Genomic DNA, 14,904 nt, shown 5'->3' with positions numbered 1-14,904 from the left:
ACAATATTCTTAGAGTCTATATAAATCATTGCGGAGGACAAATGCCACGCACGCTGCAGAACATCTCCAGGTACTGCACCCTGTACATCAGCTTCTTGTTGTCCGCCCCCAGCACCTTGAGCTGGCTCTCCAGATCCCCCACGTAGGCCTTCTTCCTCCCTCGGGACATCCTGGCCGCCTCCTTGTTCTGCTGCATACGGAGCTGCCTCTTCTGCTCGGCGTCCATCCAGACTTTGGGCTGCTGGCCCCGGCCCCTGGTGGCCTTCCTCTGAGGAAGACTCGCTGCCGTGCTGCTGGGCAGGGGGCTTCTTTGCACCATGTCCATTGTCGTCGCTGTCCCCTGGTGGAGACCTGGGACAAGGTTGTACAGACCTGCGCTGCTGGGGGGGCTTTGCAACGTGTCCATCACTGTCCACTGGCCCTGGGGTAGAGCGCCCGAGACGAGGTTGTACACTGTGACCACCTGAGGAAGCTGGGCGGTGGTCATCATCTCCTGGAGATGTCCTGAGCTGCTGGGGGTGGGCATGGTGGCCATCAACGTCCCCTGAGGTAGAACTAAGCTGGGACTGTTGACGGCGATCGGAGCTTGGCTTGAGGAGCCAGGGCTGGATGCCACCTGACAACGATGCTCAGCAGTGGTGGTGTCCAAGTCCATCCATGTCCTTGTCTCCTGAGGAAGGCTTGAGCCATGGCTTTGTGCGGTGTCTCCTGGAGGAGGGCTTGAACAAGCCGGGCTGGCTGTTGTGGTGGTAGCCATCTCACGATGGTGCTCAGTGGTACTATAAATGTCCATCATCGTTGTGGTTTCCTGCGGGAGGCTTGAGCAAGCATGGCTGGCTGCGGTGGTGGTAACCGTAAGCATCTGACGATGGTGCTCAGTGGTGGCGGTGGCGTCCAAGTCCATCGTCGTCGTTGCGGTCGCTTGAGAAAGGCTTGAGCCTGGGAAAATCAGCTCAAGTAATGCAGCCGTTCCTTCGTCGTTGTCGTCTCCTCCTGCGGCACCTGGCGTCAGCACGTCCCACCTACCGGCGGTGGTGGTCGTCTGAGGACCAGCAGAGCCGTTGGGGCTGTCGTGTGCGGTGGTGTGCGTCTGAGGAGGACGGGGCATGATGAAGGGGTCCATCATTGTCCCCTCAGTAGGGCTCGAGTCGTCGGAGTAAAGAAGCCTGTCGAAGATGGCAGCCGACAGGTCTTCTAAACTGTCTCCTCCTCCTGTGCCGGCCTGCAGAGTAACGTCGTCACCGCCGGGTAACGGTTGCAGCAGCTGCTGGTCATAATACGGCCACCAGGGTGCGACGACGTCCCGCGTCTCATCCAGGGTGGAGTAAGAATGTGAGAAGACGTCCCGCACCTGCATCTCATCCAGGGTGGAGTAAGAAGACGAGAAGACTGATGGCCCTGTTGCATGGACCACCTGATATCGCTGCTCAGATGTCTCCTTCATCACTGTTGTTGTGGGATGAAGAGGAGGATGTTGTTGCCTTGGAGCAATGAGCATCTTCATTGCTGTTGCTGCTGCAATGAGTTGCTGAGATAACTTGACTTGAAACTGTAACCGGTACTTTCTCTGCGTGTGTCTCTCTTTGTACTGTGCTGGACGAAGTCAAAGGTGCAACTGAACCGTTGAACTTGACGCTGACGATTTATACCTTGAACCGACCAATCACACCGCATCAACAGTCGCGGTCCGGACCGTTGCCACGGCGACCCCGATCTACGTCATTCGAACTCGGCTTCCGATTGGCAGTTACCACAGCGACGCCGATCCTCGCAGTTCGCGGTGTGAACGTGAACGCGTTGGCTGCGCGAGACATTTTAAATTTAAACAAACCGCGGACGTTGGACAACTCGACTTGTGATTGGCCGAGAGAACCCGGCTTCTGATTGGCCGAGAGACGGTGGAAGGTGCAGGTGCAGTCAGTTCAGATCTAACGACGGATCTGGATGGAACTATTATTATGGCCTGTGACATCACGTGATGTTTATATTTACTTTATTATATGTCAACACATCAATGGATGCATTATAGCCTACTGATAGTTTGTCCAGCTCACACGGCTGTTGGTTTGGGCTAGTTGCGGTCGGGCCCTGCGGGCGGGGGGAAACAAGCGCTCCCTAACGTACGTTACGTTAGACGTCATCCGAAAGTGCCAGTAGCAAATGGTAACGTCATCCGAAGGCGACTGCCTGGTAGTAAACAATGAATATGTAGTTGGAGATCACGCTTTAGCTATAGCAGCTGAAAAAAAGTGTGAATATAGTTTGGATTGGAGCATTTGAGTAAAATAATGTAATGGCGAGGAGACTAGAACATTCTCTCTTTTCTAATTGAAGACTTGGGAGAACTCGCCACGCCAGGCATGTTTACCAACTGCTTGTTGTTGTTACTGGTACTGTTGGATGGATTGGATTCTCTAGCGAGTGTGTTGTGATGTTAACAAAAAAATCCAAAAAGATGAAAAAGAGATTTAATATGCACACATTCCTGTCACAGAACCCCTGAAAAAAGGTTAGTCGTTAAATGTTCAAATCATGACTCAACTGCTGCAGTTTGTTTCTAATTCCAAGGGATTTCAACATTTATAGTTAAGTTACAACCTTACACAGAATGACGTTGGAATGATTACTGCCAAATATCCATGCATGGCATTATGCAGATTTATTCTGTTAGTTCATAATAGGCTTTACATTACATTACAATGTGTTATGATTGCATTATGAGTACTTATGAGTGCTTATAGCTATAGTTATACAGTGTTACAAGCAGAATGTAATGCATCGCAAGTATAATACAAATACATTATAATTATAGACATTGTATGTGACAGTCTTATTGGATGTGTTTGGCATGCATAGGGCTGTCACGATTACAAATTTAAGCTGCTGATTAATTGTCACACAAATAATTGTGATTAACGATTTAATTGTTTTTTTACATTGAACATGTTACAGTTTATTTCTGTTTGCCTTTTAGGTTTCGTAATCACAAATTGCAAAGGGCATATATGACAAATAACATAAATATCGTTGCTGTCGGGAGGAAATCACCTAAGCTAACTCAATTTTTGAGGTTTTAGATTATTACGTTTTGCATAAATCAGTGCTATTGAACACCCTTTAAGTCTGTGTCTTGGTTAAAACAATATTGAACCAATAAAAAGTAGTAAAATGCACTTTGGACAAAACCTCTTGACTCTAACGGTCTGCTAAAGCAACTAACTCCACAAAGCAAAGCAAAGCAAAGTTACTATATTTACCCAGGGTATCTGGGCTAAGCTCAAGAACTTGTTTCCAGCCAGGCCCTGCTCATAGAACATTTCATGGTAGTGGTTCAATGCCTTGCTCAAGGGCACTTCAGCGGTGGTAATTTTAACGTGTCGGACCGCTGATTCGAACTGGCGACCTTCCGGTATCAAGACCGCTCCGCAATCCGTTCGGCCACCGCTGCTCTCCCCCTCTCATGCAAGTAATTGACAATATTTATATAAAGTCACAAGTTAACACCAACTTTAATGTGGCAGTATTGCTTTGTTTTCCAAAATATAAGGTTTTCTTCGGTAGGTGGTTTCTTCCCGACAGCAGAGATATACAAAGAAATTACTGTCAAATTTAATATTTTTGAGGGGCGCTATCCCCTCCTATATACAGGTTTAATGTTTGTCTTTAGGTCAATGTTTGTTTTAAAAACGTAATTGACAATGAAGAGAAATTAATGTTTGTATAGTCACTAACACAAACATTAAATCCCATTAACAATAAAGATAATTTAATGTTTGTTTTGACACCGTTTGTTTTACATCATCATTTCATCACCTAATCATAGCAACATGAGTTAGACTTTAATATATTAGAGTTAATATTGACATTGTTCTTTATTTCATAACTTTCTATCCTGAAAAAATAATTGTGAATAGACATGGATTAGATGACCATTGAATAAAGTAACATTTATAGCTGCTATACCAAATTCCCTCCTCGATGTTGTAAGATGATAAGAGCGCCCCTCACTTCACACGGGTGTGATTTTTTATAATCTTTTCTTTCCCAAAAATGTACAAAATAGAGGAGATAGTCGATCTACAGGCAGATCTGCTATTTTTGAAAATGTATGGACATTTTGCAACATAATGCAAAAATATTTGCGATTATCTCAAATAATTATGTAATAATTGTGACAGGCCTACATGCATTAATTTACAGTCTGGTGGTGTGCGACATGGAGTGTGCCACCATCCAAAAGCAGCGGAGAGAGCTGCAGCTCCTGATTGCTGAACTGAAGGACAGGGACAGAGAGCTCAATACCATGGCTGCGTCTCATCACAAACAGCTGCAAGCCTGGGAACAAGACCGCCAGAGAGTCCTTACTCTAGAGCAGCGCTGTGCACGATTACAAGGTGAGAAGCTATTAGTCTATTAGATTTTAGATATTGTAATAACGTAATATGGCAAAAGTGTTGTCTTTTCCTGATATTTATCATATTTAAAAAAAGAAAAACTAAAATAATTTCTCATTTTTGATCTACAAGCTTTACATTGTGATTTCGCATTTTTCTTTGTCAATCTTTATTTATTTATTTATTTTGTAATTGACAATAACAAAAATGTTATTTGGTCAAATAACATTTGACCATCGAATGTGATATTTGATTTTGTCCATATTGACCAGTCCTATTGTGTACATAATCTCTTCCATGATCCATTCAGTTTTACAAACAAAATGTTTAATAAGTCTTATTAGCTTTGAACACTTTTATGTGGACAAAAAATCCACTCACTCACTCAGGCCTCAAAGTCCGCTGAGGTGAGAGTAATTCATCTCATGTTTTGAAATGGGCTATTACTATTAGATGAGCTGCAGAAGCGTACCGAGGTGATCCGGGTGTTGACAAAACGTGTGAAGACAGTGGAAACCAGGGAGAGGGAGATCCAACGGGAACTCGGCATGACCCAGCAGCAGCTCCAGAAGCTTGGACACAAACAGCAGGACATCAGCCAAAAATATGAAGACCTTGAGGTGCTCGGAGGCATCATTTCTAGTTCTCCTTGCTTGATTTGTCATGTTAATGATGGTATATCTTCCACCAGGAGAGGGCGATAGCTGGAAGGATGAGCTGCTACTACTTGCTCTTGTAATTTGGGCATGAGGGTAATTTCAGAAAGAAATAGGGGGTGACAAAAAATAAGTTGCCACTTAAGCCCCACTTGTAAATAAAGTGAAAATATCTACTGGCTCTCAACGCGACGCCTTGAGAACTTGTAGATAAACTATTTTCGCTATTTGTTTGGGGGCGAAAAGTGAAAATGTTTCAAAATGTTCGCCTGTAATAACATTCCCAAACTAGGGATGCCATGTTGACAGTGGTTAATAAATGAATGGTTGCATACAACAAAACGCTTCTCTAAAACACATGTCACGTGTAGATGGACGGGCATCGATTGCGATGAAATTTAGTTTCATCTGTCCAAAAACAATTCAGAGTTGGGGACAATATGCATAAAATAACTGAATTTGAGGTTAAATGTGTGGCAATTTCCATCCCCTGGTGCCCCAAATGACGCCTCTGGCGGGTGCTACGGAATGCCAACATATTTTGTCTTTCTTTACAGAAACATGCAATGACAATGATGTTTATTTGTCTCTTCTCTGTGCCAGCGAAGAAACCAAAGCCTGAGCACTACGGTAATGGCTTTATCCTCTCAAGTTGGCTCCCTGCAGGTCAGGGAGGAGGAACTCAGCGCAATGCTCAAACTCAAGGTACATCATTTGACTATTTACTGATTTCTAAGTAGCTTTTTTGTATAATATTTTGGTCTGATGCCTGGTATCAATGCAAAAGATACATGTAATGAGAGGATTAAGCACTATTCAAGGTTTCAGCTGGTCACAGCACTGCAAACATCACTCTCGTACTTAGATCCTCCTCAATATTGTGGTTAAATAATAGTAATAACTAATAATAGTAAAAATAAATATTGGAAATGGTGTACAATTAGTATATAGCTATTTCTGCGATGATGTCAACTGTTGACCTGTTTTGTGTGTAGGCAAACAATTGTTAGCCTATCGATAGTTTTTCCTCAAGTGGGAGTACGTATACCCCTTGGGGTATGCAGGAGTAATGTGATAGAGAGTGGACAATGGAAGATTCTACTCTTTTGTTTACTGATTAGATATTGAGAAATGTGTGAATCAGCTCATCTCTAATGTAGTAAACAAAATTAAATAAAAAATTTGACAAGCACAACTGTTAGATAGCAATGCATATTTGCACATTATTTGAACATATTGACATCAAAATTTTGACTTACTGAAATGCAATGGCAACAGTTTAAAACATATCTGCTCAGAATAGAAGGCACTAATCGAAACTTTCACACACACAAAAAGGAAATTATTCGAAAGATGGGTTTTTATTCATTCACAGTCAGCATCATAAGCCAGGTATAGTTTTTTGTTGCAGTCTTTTTAAGCAAGATGTTAGGTGAAGGTAAAGGTGTACTGAAGCCAAAAAGTTTGTAGGGCTTCGACTAGCTGCTCAAAGAACTTCATGGTGACTGCCTGATGTAAGTGCAACACGGTGCTAGTCATTCAGGCATACAACATCATTTGTGTGAGGTATGATTAGATTCTTCTTGACTTCTTCTTGGAGTCCTTAGCCATCTCAGAAGTCGTTCTGATTAGGACATTGTTTCCCCCGACAGGACAAAGATGTAACAGAAGCCACCGTTCACATCGTTGACCTCACAAAGCGCCTGCGCGACGTGGAGATGGCACTGAAAGAGAGGCAGACACGGGACAGCAGGCTCCTGAAAGACCTGGAGGAGAAGACACGCTGCCACAGAGAGTCCAGGGATGAGAACACACATATGAAAGGTACAATGCATTACATACCAGACACTCTAGGGATGTGGAGTGCTGTGATTTTTGCACTTTTTCTGTCTTGTATGTGTCTATGGAGTTTACATTACTCTAATAGACCCCCAGGTGTGGTTAGAATATTGAAATTTGTCTTCCCTTTGTATGTTTTTTGCTTGAAGTCGAAAGGCCCAATCGAAATTCACCAGATATAGTGACATCACAATATCATCCTCCCCCTTTATCATACGACATACAACAACAGCTGTGAGTTCAGGTGGATCGCCCACCTGAAAACCAGGCATACATTTGTATTCTTTCTGTATATCAGCAAAATGTAGATATTTATGTTAGGGAATTGAGGGAAATGATCAACTAACCAGTTAATTGATCGATGAGGTTATCAATTATCATTTAATGAATTAATCGATCATTTGCACAGCATCCCTAATACACTCTGCACTCCTTTGCGGTATTTGTCACGTTTCAGGGCATACACAGTGAAGTAGCAGCAGTGTCAAAAAGTGCGAGAGGAGATGGCATTGTATATCTTTAGCAACAGTGACAAATCTGCAAAGAAGCAGTTTTATTTTGTTTCGTTATGTCAAGTAAAGAGGGAGGTAGTTTCTGTCAATTCATTAAGTTATTACTTTATGCACGGATACAGCAAACTGTAATGACCTTTCAGCTTAAATGCAGTTGGACGTGATAGTGGGAAGCAAGGTTATGGGAGGGGGTGAGTACATTTTATAGAGTGGTGGGTGTGGCAGGGTATATTATTAGATGACGTATTACTCTTACCAGTAATAAATGAGACAAGATGATGTAGATTTTATAAGATGTACTGTTGTTTTATTTTTATTTTTTAGAAGAGCTGCAGCAGCATGTAACACAGAGCAGTGCCCAGAGAGAGGAGATAATTCGTCTCAAACAGGAGGCACAGCTCCTGCGTAGAGAGTTGGCCTTGTCAGGTAAACCATCACACTGTGCCAAGCATGCACATTTTATTTTAGGTGCCCCCAGATGGACAAAACAGGAAAGGGCGCACACCAGTGTTGAGGTGCTGGCCTAAGGCAGTAAATGAGTAAAAATGAGAAAAAGGCTGCACACTCGTAGCCACGATGCTGTATATTTATTGACAAGAATCCAACGTTTCGACCTAGGACGTCTTCTTCAGGGAATGTGCCCCCAAATGTACATACATATATACAGTATATCTATATCTAGAATGGATCTAGATTCTAGATCCATCGGAACACATTCTAATATTGTAAACTACTGTGAGAAGCAAACTGTTCCATACATAGCCTTAACTTGGATCCGAGCCAAAATCACGGATGCCATAATGGTTCATTGCCTTTTACTATCTTTGTTTTTCTTGATTGCAATCACCTGCCAGAATGCCAGCCAGGACATTGTCACTGTAAACAAGATGAGCTAGTTCTCCTTGCTTGTTGAGCAGTGATTAGTCATGTTAATGATGTTATATCTTCCACCAGGAGAGGGCGATAGCTGGAAGGATGAGCTGCTATTACTTGCTCGCTCTAAACAGGGGCGCACAGAGTCTGAGCTGAACTGCCTGAGACAGGTACTCCATTCTCATCATCAGCATATCTCTGCTGTCGGGAAGAAACCAACTCCAAAATGTTACTTTTTCAGGAAATGAAACTATATATATTTTTTTAAAGAAATTCAATACTGCAATTACTGCCTCATCAAAGTTGGTATTTTGACTTTATATATTGTCAATTACTTGCATGAGAGGGGGAGAGGTGTTGGAGTTAGCTGCTTTAGTTTGTGAGTCCAATGGAGTTAAGACAAGAGGTTTTGTCCGAAGCACTTTTTCATACTTTTCATTGGTTCAATATTTTTTTAACCAACACACAAACGTAAAGGATGTTCAATATTATTGATTCATGAAAAAAAAACATAACATTGAGTTAGGTGGTTTCCTCTCGACAGCGACAAATTATGTTCTAATTAAACCTCTTCTCCAGCATGCAGTCTTCAGCTATATAACTTTGAAAACAAAACATTACAATTTACAATTTACAATTTTACAATTTACAATTTACAATTTAGGCATTTAGCAGACGCTCTTAATCCAGAGCGACTTACATTAGGCAGGAACAAAAGTATGGGAATACATCACATATATAAAATGCATTTATCAAGAAACATGCGTAAGCTAAGAACGTAACTAGAACATATCTATATAATGACACTATACATATTAACTATACATATATACTATACTATGCTATACATATGTAGGCTACTATGATGTGCTATGACTATATACAATGCAATTATTGTGCTGTCTACATGACATGCTATAAGTCTGTTTCAAATGCTATCTAAGTCTAAAAAGTGCTATCTAAGGGGGTAGGATAAGTGCTATGGGCCATGATGGAGTCTGAAAAGGTGGGTCTTCAGACTACGGCGGAAGATTGGGAGTGATGCCGCAGTTCTGACTGCAACGGGGAGTGCATTCCACAGTTTTGGGGCCAGAAGGGAGAAGAGTTTGGGACGTGTGGAGCGTTGGCCCGGCGTTTTTAGTGAGGGTACTTCCAGCTTTCCTGCGTTGGCTGATCTGAGTGCGCGGGAGGGTTTGTAGGGTTCAATCATGCTTGCAAGATATGGGGGAGCCATACCTTTGGTTGCTTTGAATGCCAGCATCAGAGTTTTGTATTCTGTGCGGGCAGCGACTGGGAGCCAGTGCAGGGAGCGGAGCAGGGGGGAGACATGTGAGAATTTTGGCTGGTTGAAGACCAGACGAGCTGCGGCAAACATTCACCCGAGAGCACTAACGGATGCACTTAACGTGGAGTATTTTAGTTAAACAGCTCTCCAGCCCCTACAGTACATCACACAATCACAGTACAATTTACAATTTACAATTTAGACATTTAGCAGACGCTCTTAATCCAGAGCGACTTACATTAAGCAATAACAAAAGCATGGCATACATCACATATATAAAAAGTAGTTATCATGAATCATGCGTAAACTAAGAACGTAACAGTGGAGTATCTATGTAAACTATACATACTATACTATACTATATAATATATTATACATGTGTACTATAAAGTGCTATGACTACATAAAGTGCAATTCTAGAGCTGTCTACGTAACAAGCTATAAGTCTGTTTAAAATACTATCTAAGTCTACATAATGTGCTATCTAAGGGGCTAGGCTAGGGCAAGTGCTACGGGCCATGGTGGAGTCTGAAGAGGTGGGTTTTCAGACTACAGCGGAAGATTGGGAGTGAGGCTGCAGTTCTGACTGTGATGGGAAGTGCATTCCATAGTGTATGAGTTACTTGTTTCCTCGTTCTCCCCCTTCACAGCGTTGTCTGATGTCAGAGGTACCAATCTGGTTTCGCAGCATACCTCAGGCTGTGCTGGAATTCCTCTGCTTTGGCTTGCTTGTGGCCTGAGCTGTACAATAATGACAAAAGCACAACACAGTGTTTTGGACATGACTCAAGCAGGGGTTGACACTAAAGTCTCAGGCACTTTCCCACCGGGCAAGTAGGGGCGAGCAGCGGTGGCCGAACGGTTTGCGGAGCGGTCTTGATACCGGAAGGTCGCCAGTTCGAATCCCCGGACCGACACGTTAAAATTACCACCGCTGAAGTGCCCTTGAGCAAGGCATTGGACCCCAACCATGAAATGTTCTATGAGCAGGGCGTGGCTGTAAACAAGCATCTCGAGCTTAGTCCACTTACCCTGGGTAAACAAAGAACTTTGCTTTTTAGCAGGGTACTTGCCTGTCAGGCAAGTACAGGTCATTTTCTACTTGCCCAAAGCTCATGCCCACTTGCCCGAAAAGTAAATTGTTTTTTATTATTTATTTCGTTTAATTATTATTTCGTTTGTTTATTATTATTAATTATAAAATGTTAGGTAAAAATTTAATTACCGTTCATTACACTACAGCTCTTATTTTATATTCCACAGGCCAGAAGACAGAGCGCTCTGGCCAGGTTCAGGTGTTTAGACAGATATCTTGTGTTGTGTTAATAGACGGTTGCGTCCCCTCTCCAACAAGCACTTGCCCGGTCAGGCAACCTGAAAGCAATCAATCAACCTGCCAGAAAGCTTTATTTACCTGCCAAGGGCAGGTATGCAACCCTTTAGTGTCAACGAGTTTTAGGTATTAGAATTTAACAGTTTGTTTCTAACACAACACTAACGTGTAATGCCTCATTTATCGGTGCGTGCCGAAACTAGCCGACCTACAAGCTCACAACAACGCGTCATACCTGCAACGTATTGTTAGTTTGTAGGTAGGTGAGAAACTGCCGTGCGACCAAGTATGAATCGGTATGAATCTAAGAAATGATGTGTTTTGCATGTTTGAGGTGTGTGAGAATCAGCAGAATGACGTGCAGCTGTTGCAGTTGAACCTGGACAGCACACGTGAAGCCCTGAGGGAGAGGAACACAAGACGATCATCACATGGCAGGTCAATATGAAATGTGGAAGATATAGTTGAATATGTTGTTATTATGGTGCCAAATCACAAGTTGTCTCAAGGCACTTGACATCGAGACACAATGTTTCTCCCCTCTTGGCAAGCATTTGATGACCGTGGCAAGGGAACGCCAGCTTTAACGAGAAGAAACCAGGCTTTAGGCCCTAGACCAGGCTCTAGGCCACCCAAAATAGTCAAGGCAGATGGCTGCACCACCCTAGAGTTTAGGGTGGGCGGCCATCTGCCTTGATGATGTCCGGTGGAAGAGAGAGGGAGAGAGATATACAGACAGAGCAGGGGGGAAGGGGAGACAACAACACAACAACAATAATACTAACTGCAACGACAATGGTGACAACTATGAATGACAACATTAACATTATTAGCAGCTTTAATAACAATAGACTGCAGTTGTATTCCTTCATGTAAACCAGTGGTTCCAGTGAACTATCACGGTACCAGGTCGTCCCCAGCTAAATAATGTTGGTAACCAAATGGACCCTTATACGGTAGATCTTTAGGATAAGTCTCATGTTCCGCTATCAAGCGTTAAATTATTGTTAAACATCTGCATTACACAATTAGAGAATGTAGACGTTTGCATACGTTTGCATACGTCTTCAGTCTGAGAGGCTAAATCTCATCAAATGGTCCGTGGCTCAAATGCGAAATAAATAATGGACCTTGATCTGAAAAGGGTTGGAAACCACTGATGTAAACCCTCGATCCGCAGCCAGGGTGTCTGCAGTCATGATGGATCCATAACCTGTGTAATGAAAATGCACAAAGGCTCCAGGGAAGAGGTCCCTGAATGTTGGGTTGGTGACATGCATTGATAATGGGACATGGATGCAAACAGTGTTGGTAGTGAACATGCACTGATGGGACACTAGCCTCGGTACCCAGGCTCTTATTTTCTTTCACATTCTGCCAGAGGGACACAACTTGGATGGCGAGGGGAAGAGAGGACGGAACGGAGAGCAAGGAGGAGAGATGGAGATGGAAGTGGTGATGGAAGAGGAAGAGAGAGGTGAGAGGAAGAGAGAGGGTGGAGATGGTCCTAAATACGTTTTTTTTTTCTCTCTCTCAGCCAAGGTGATTCAACGTGTGGATATCTGGACCAGTCATTATCTTCCCCGAGGATGAAGACGGCTGGGCCTGCAAATGATAAATGTTCTCTATCAACCAATCAGCAAGACACAGTCAGTGGTGACCTGGGAGTTTTCTCATCAGCCTCCAACGATGTAAGAAACTCCCAGAGCAGCTTATTTTAGATAGCCATTTATGTTAGGAATGGATTTTTAGTCTGTAAAATGGCGTATCTGTTCCGTTGGAGCAGAACTATACTACTACTGTAGGTCTGCTCCTTTTCTCCTCTACACCAAATGTCTTCGCCGAAAATAGCTGATCTACACGTTGAATACTGATAATAGGCTTCATGTGGTTAAATCTCTTCCCAAAAATAGGGAACAGTGTAGAGTGTACCACACAGTGTCATAGCCATGTTAACCCATTGAGACCTGGAACGCATCCATGTCACGTTAGCGTTTAATCACATTAACCATTAACCCATTTTGGGGCGGGAACCCCTTTTGGTGTTTTAAACATTGTTATAATTTAGCTATTGAAAAATAGCAGATCTACAAGCTCATAGCGCGCCACCGAGTGGCGCGCTATGAACTTGTAGGTCTGCTATTTTTGAAAAATCGTTAAAATGTGCCTCAAATCTTTCCGAAAATTTTCATGATTTAGAAAACTTTTTTTTTTAATTTCGACGTCAGGCCTGAATGGATTAATGAGATTCTCATTTCTTTTGCCAGGGTGATTATTCCTTCTCCACATATTGTCTGCAGCGAATGCTGGACGAGTCGAGGGAGATGGTTGCCAGTTTGGATCTTAACAACCCCGGGGGTTGCTTAAGCTCTTCACAGGACAATGTCATCGCTGTCGGACTCAACGATGACCACGAGGGAAGGAAAAGTGAGCCCTCTCACCTCTACATGTCCCAACAGTTCCCCCACAACAACACCAGGTCCATACACACGGTATGTTTCATCACCAACCACTCTCCTCATCACTCCACTTTCCATCTTGATTTGTGTGCAAGGTGTTATACCTCAAAACAGTTTTGAGGTATAACAACTTGCCTGGCCCGGGCCGGCTGAGTCGTCCGGGCACCTTGGTTCCTAATGCAGCCTGACAGCGCATCGCTGGTTCGAGTCCCATCCACTTTGCTGTATCCACTTAGTCACTCCCTATCTCTCTCTCCTTGTTTCCTGTCCGTCTCCACATACTCTATTAATAAATAGGCAAAAAAAAATGACAATTCGCCAAAGAGTCTTCATTCAATGACAAAGACTAATTTAGCCGTAGTGATCTAATGTTGTTGTTTGTTACCCTTGCATAACACTGCTTTATTTTTTCAACAGGTCAGCGAATCTCCACCCAAAGCCTGACCCCTGCACATAGCCAAAGATCCACAGAGACAAGCCAAGGTTCACACAATTTTAGTATACACATACACAGAATTCTGCAGTGACTAATTGCCCAATTAGTGGTACAAAATGGTTAGAACCTCCATCAAAACTAACTGGACACATTTGTATTCTCTGGGTGACTAAGTCTTGATACGAAAAAAAGATCATGACTGGTGCTGTAATAGAGTTAAACAGACTCACGTTATATTTAGATTTATAAGTAAGTATGAACATGTCATGTTTTCCATCTGCAATCATACTCTAAGAATGTATGTATTAACTTGTTCAAAACAATCCCAGACTGGTCTGAGATGACATTGCAACACCAAAATGATAGGCCACTTTTATGAAAATGAATTATGCTAACAGGATATCAAAGGACTCTCTAGATTAGCTACTTTATGTATGTTCTAATTATACATTGTATTTTTATAAAAGGAAATGATCTTCTCCAGTATTTGTATTAACATTCTGTCTGGAGTGGGTGGTATGAAAAGGTTCTACAGGATCGTTGAATAGGCTGACCTTTTTAACGTTATTCCAGTTTCACTGCCTACATCAGGGGTTCTCAACCCGTGGGTCGCGACCCCTCGGGAGGTCGCCAAATTATTTTAGGGGGTCCCCAAATTATTTAAAAAAAAAAAAAAGATTTTTTTTTTTTTTTTTCTCCACGATTTTTCAAAAATAGCAGACCTACAAGCTCGTAGCGCGCCACTCGGTGGCGCGCTATGAGCTTGTAGATCTGCTATTTTTAAATAGCTAAATTATAACAATGCTTAAAACACCAAAAGGGGTTCCCGCCCAAAATGGTTTAAGGTTATTGTAGCAGTCAATTTATATTGGGGGTCGGGAGGGGGCGGGGCGGGGGTCCCGAGACGTTGCCAAAGCATTTTCGGGGGTCCCCGGCCAAAAACGTTGAGAACCCCTGGCCTACATTACAAACTTGGATTGCTCAGAGAAAAACTCTTGAAATGTACTTGAAATGTTGTGCTAAACCAATTTTCTGATGGATTTTTTTGTATCTGTAATTGTAATTTTAATTATTTTATACTTTAGATATTCATGTGCAAAATCAATTTGCATGAGAC

The 14,904-nt window shown here is 42.7% G+C and overlaps 1 protein-coding gene across 4 annotated transcripts; it reads left to right on the top strand.

Moving 5' to 3' along the window:
- Positions 1 to 2,130: 2,130 nt before the first annotated feature.
- ccdc62 (coiled-coil domain containing 62) lies at positions 2,131 to 13,908 on the top strand. 4 transcript variants are annotated; one of them, XM_079524286.1, is made up of 12 exons: positions 2,131 to 2,509; positions 4,201 to 4,394; positions 4,848 to 5,014; positions 5,654 to 5,755; positions 6,703 to 6,794; positions 6,834 to 6,874; positions 7,726 to 7,827; positions 8,356 to 8,444; positions 11,227 to 11,330; positions 12,430 to 12,583; positions 13,160 to 13,319; positions 13,769 to 13,908. In XM_079524286.1, the coding sequence occupies exons 2-12, from the start codon at positions 4,217 to 4,219 to the stop codon at positions 13,876 to 13,878; spliced, it is 1,299 nt and encodes a 432-aa protein (XP_079380412.1). In that variant the 5' UTR covers positions 2,131 to 2,509; positions 4,201 to 4,216; the 3' UTR covers positions 13,879 to 13,908. The 4 variants fall into 4 exon arrangements, with proteins under 4 accessions (XP_079380412.1, XP_079380410.1, XP_079380409.1 ...); XM_079524284.1 differs by having other exon boundaries at positions 2,132 to 2,509; positions 4,179 to 4,394; positions 6,703 to 6,874; XM_079524283.1 differs by having other exon boundaries at positions 2,135 to 2,509; positions 6,703 to 6,874.
- The last annotated feature ends 996 nt before the right edge of the window (positions 13,909 to 14,904 follow it).

Source organism: Electrona antarctica, assembly GCF_951216825.1.
Source record: "Electrona antarctica genome assembly, chromosome: 16".
NCBI lineage: Eukaryota > Metazoa > Chordata > Actinopteri > Myctophiformes > Myctophidae > Electrona > Electrona antarctica.
The sequence above is the reverse complement of the archived record's forward strand: the minus strand, read 5'-3'. Positions and strand labels throughout refer to the sequence as shown.

Bases quoted from the DNA above. Each gene is read 5' to 3' on its own strand.
- ccdc62 (XM_079524284.1), top strand. From the start codon at position 4,217: ATGGAGTGTGCCACCATCCAAAAGCAGCGGAGAGAGCTGCAGCTCCTG. The intron at 8,445-11,226 runs GTACTCCATTCT...TGCATGTTTGAG, and splicing joins AGCTGAACTGCCTGAGACAG to GTGTGTGAGAATCAGCAGAA. The intron at 11,331-12,429 runs GTCAATATGAAA...TCTCTCTCTCAG, and splicing joins AGACGATCATCACATGGCAG to CCAAGGTGATTCAACGTGTG.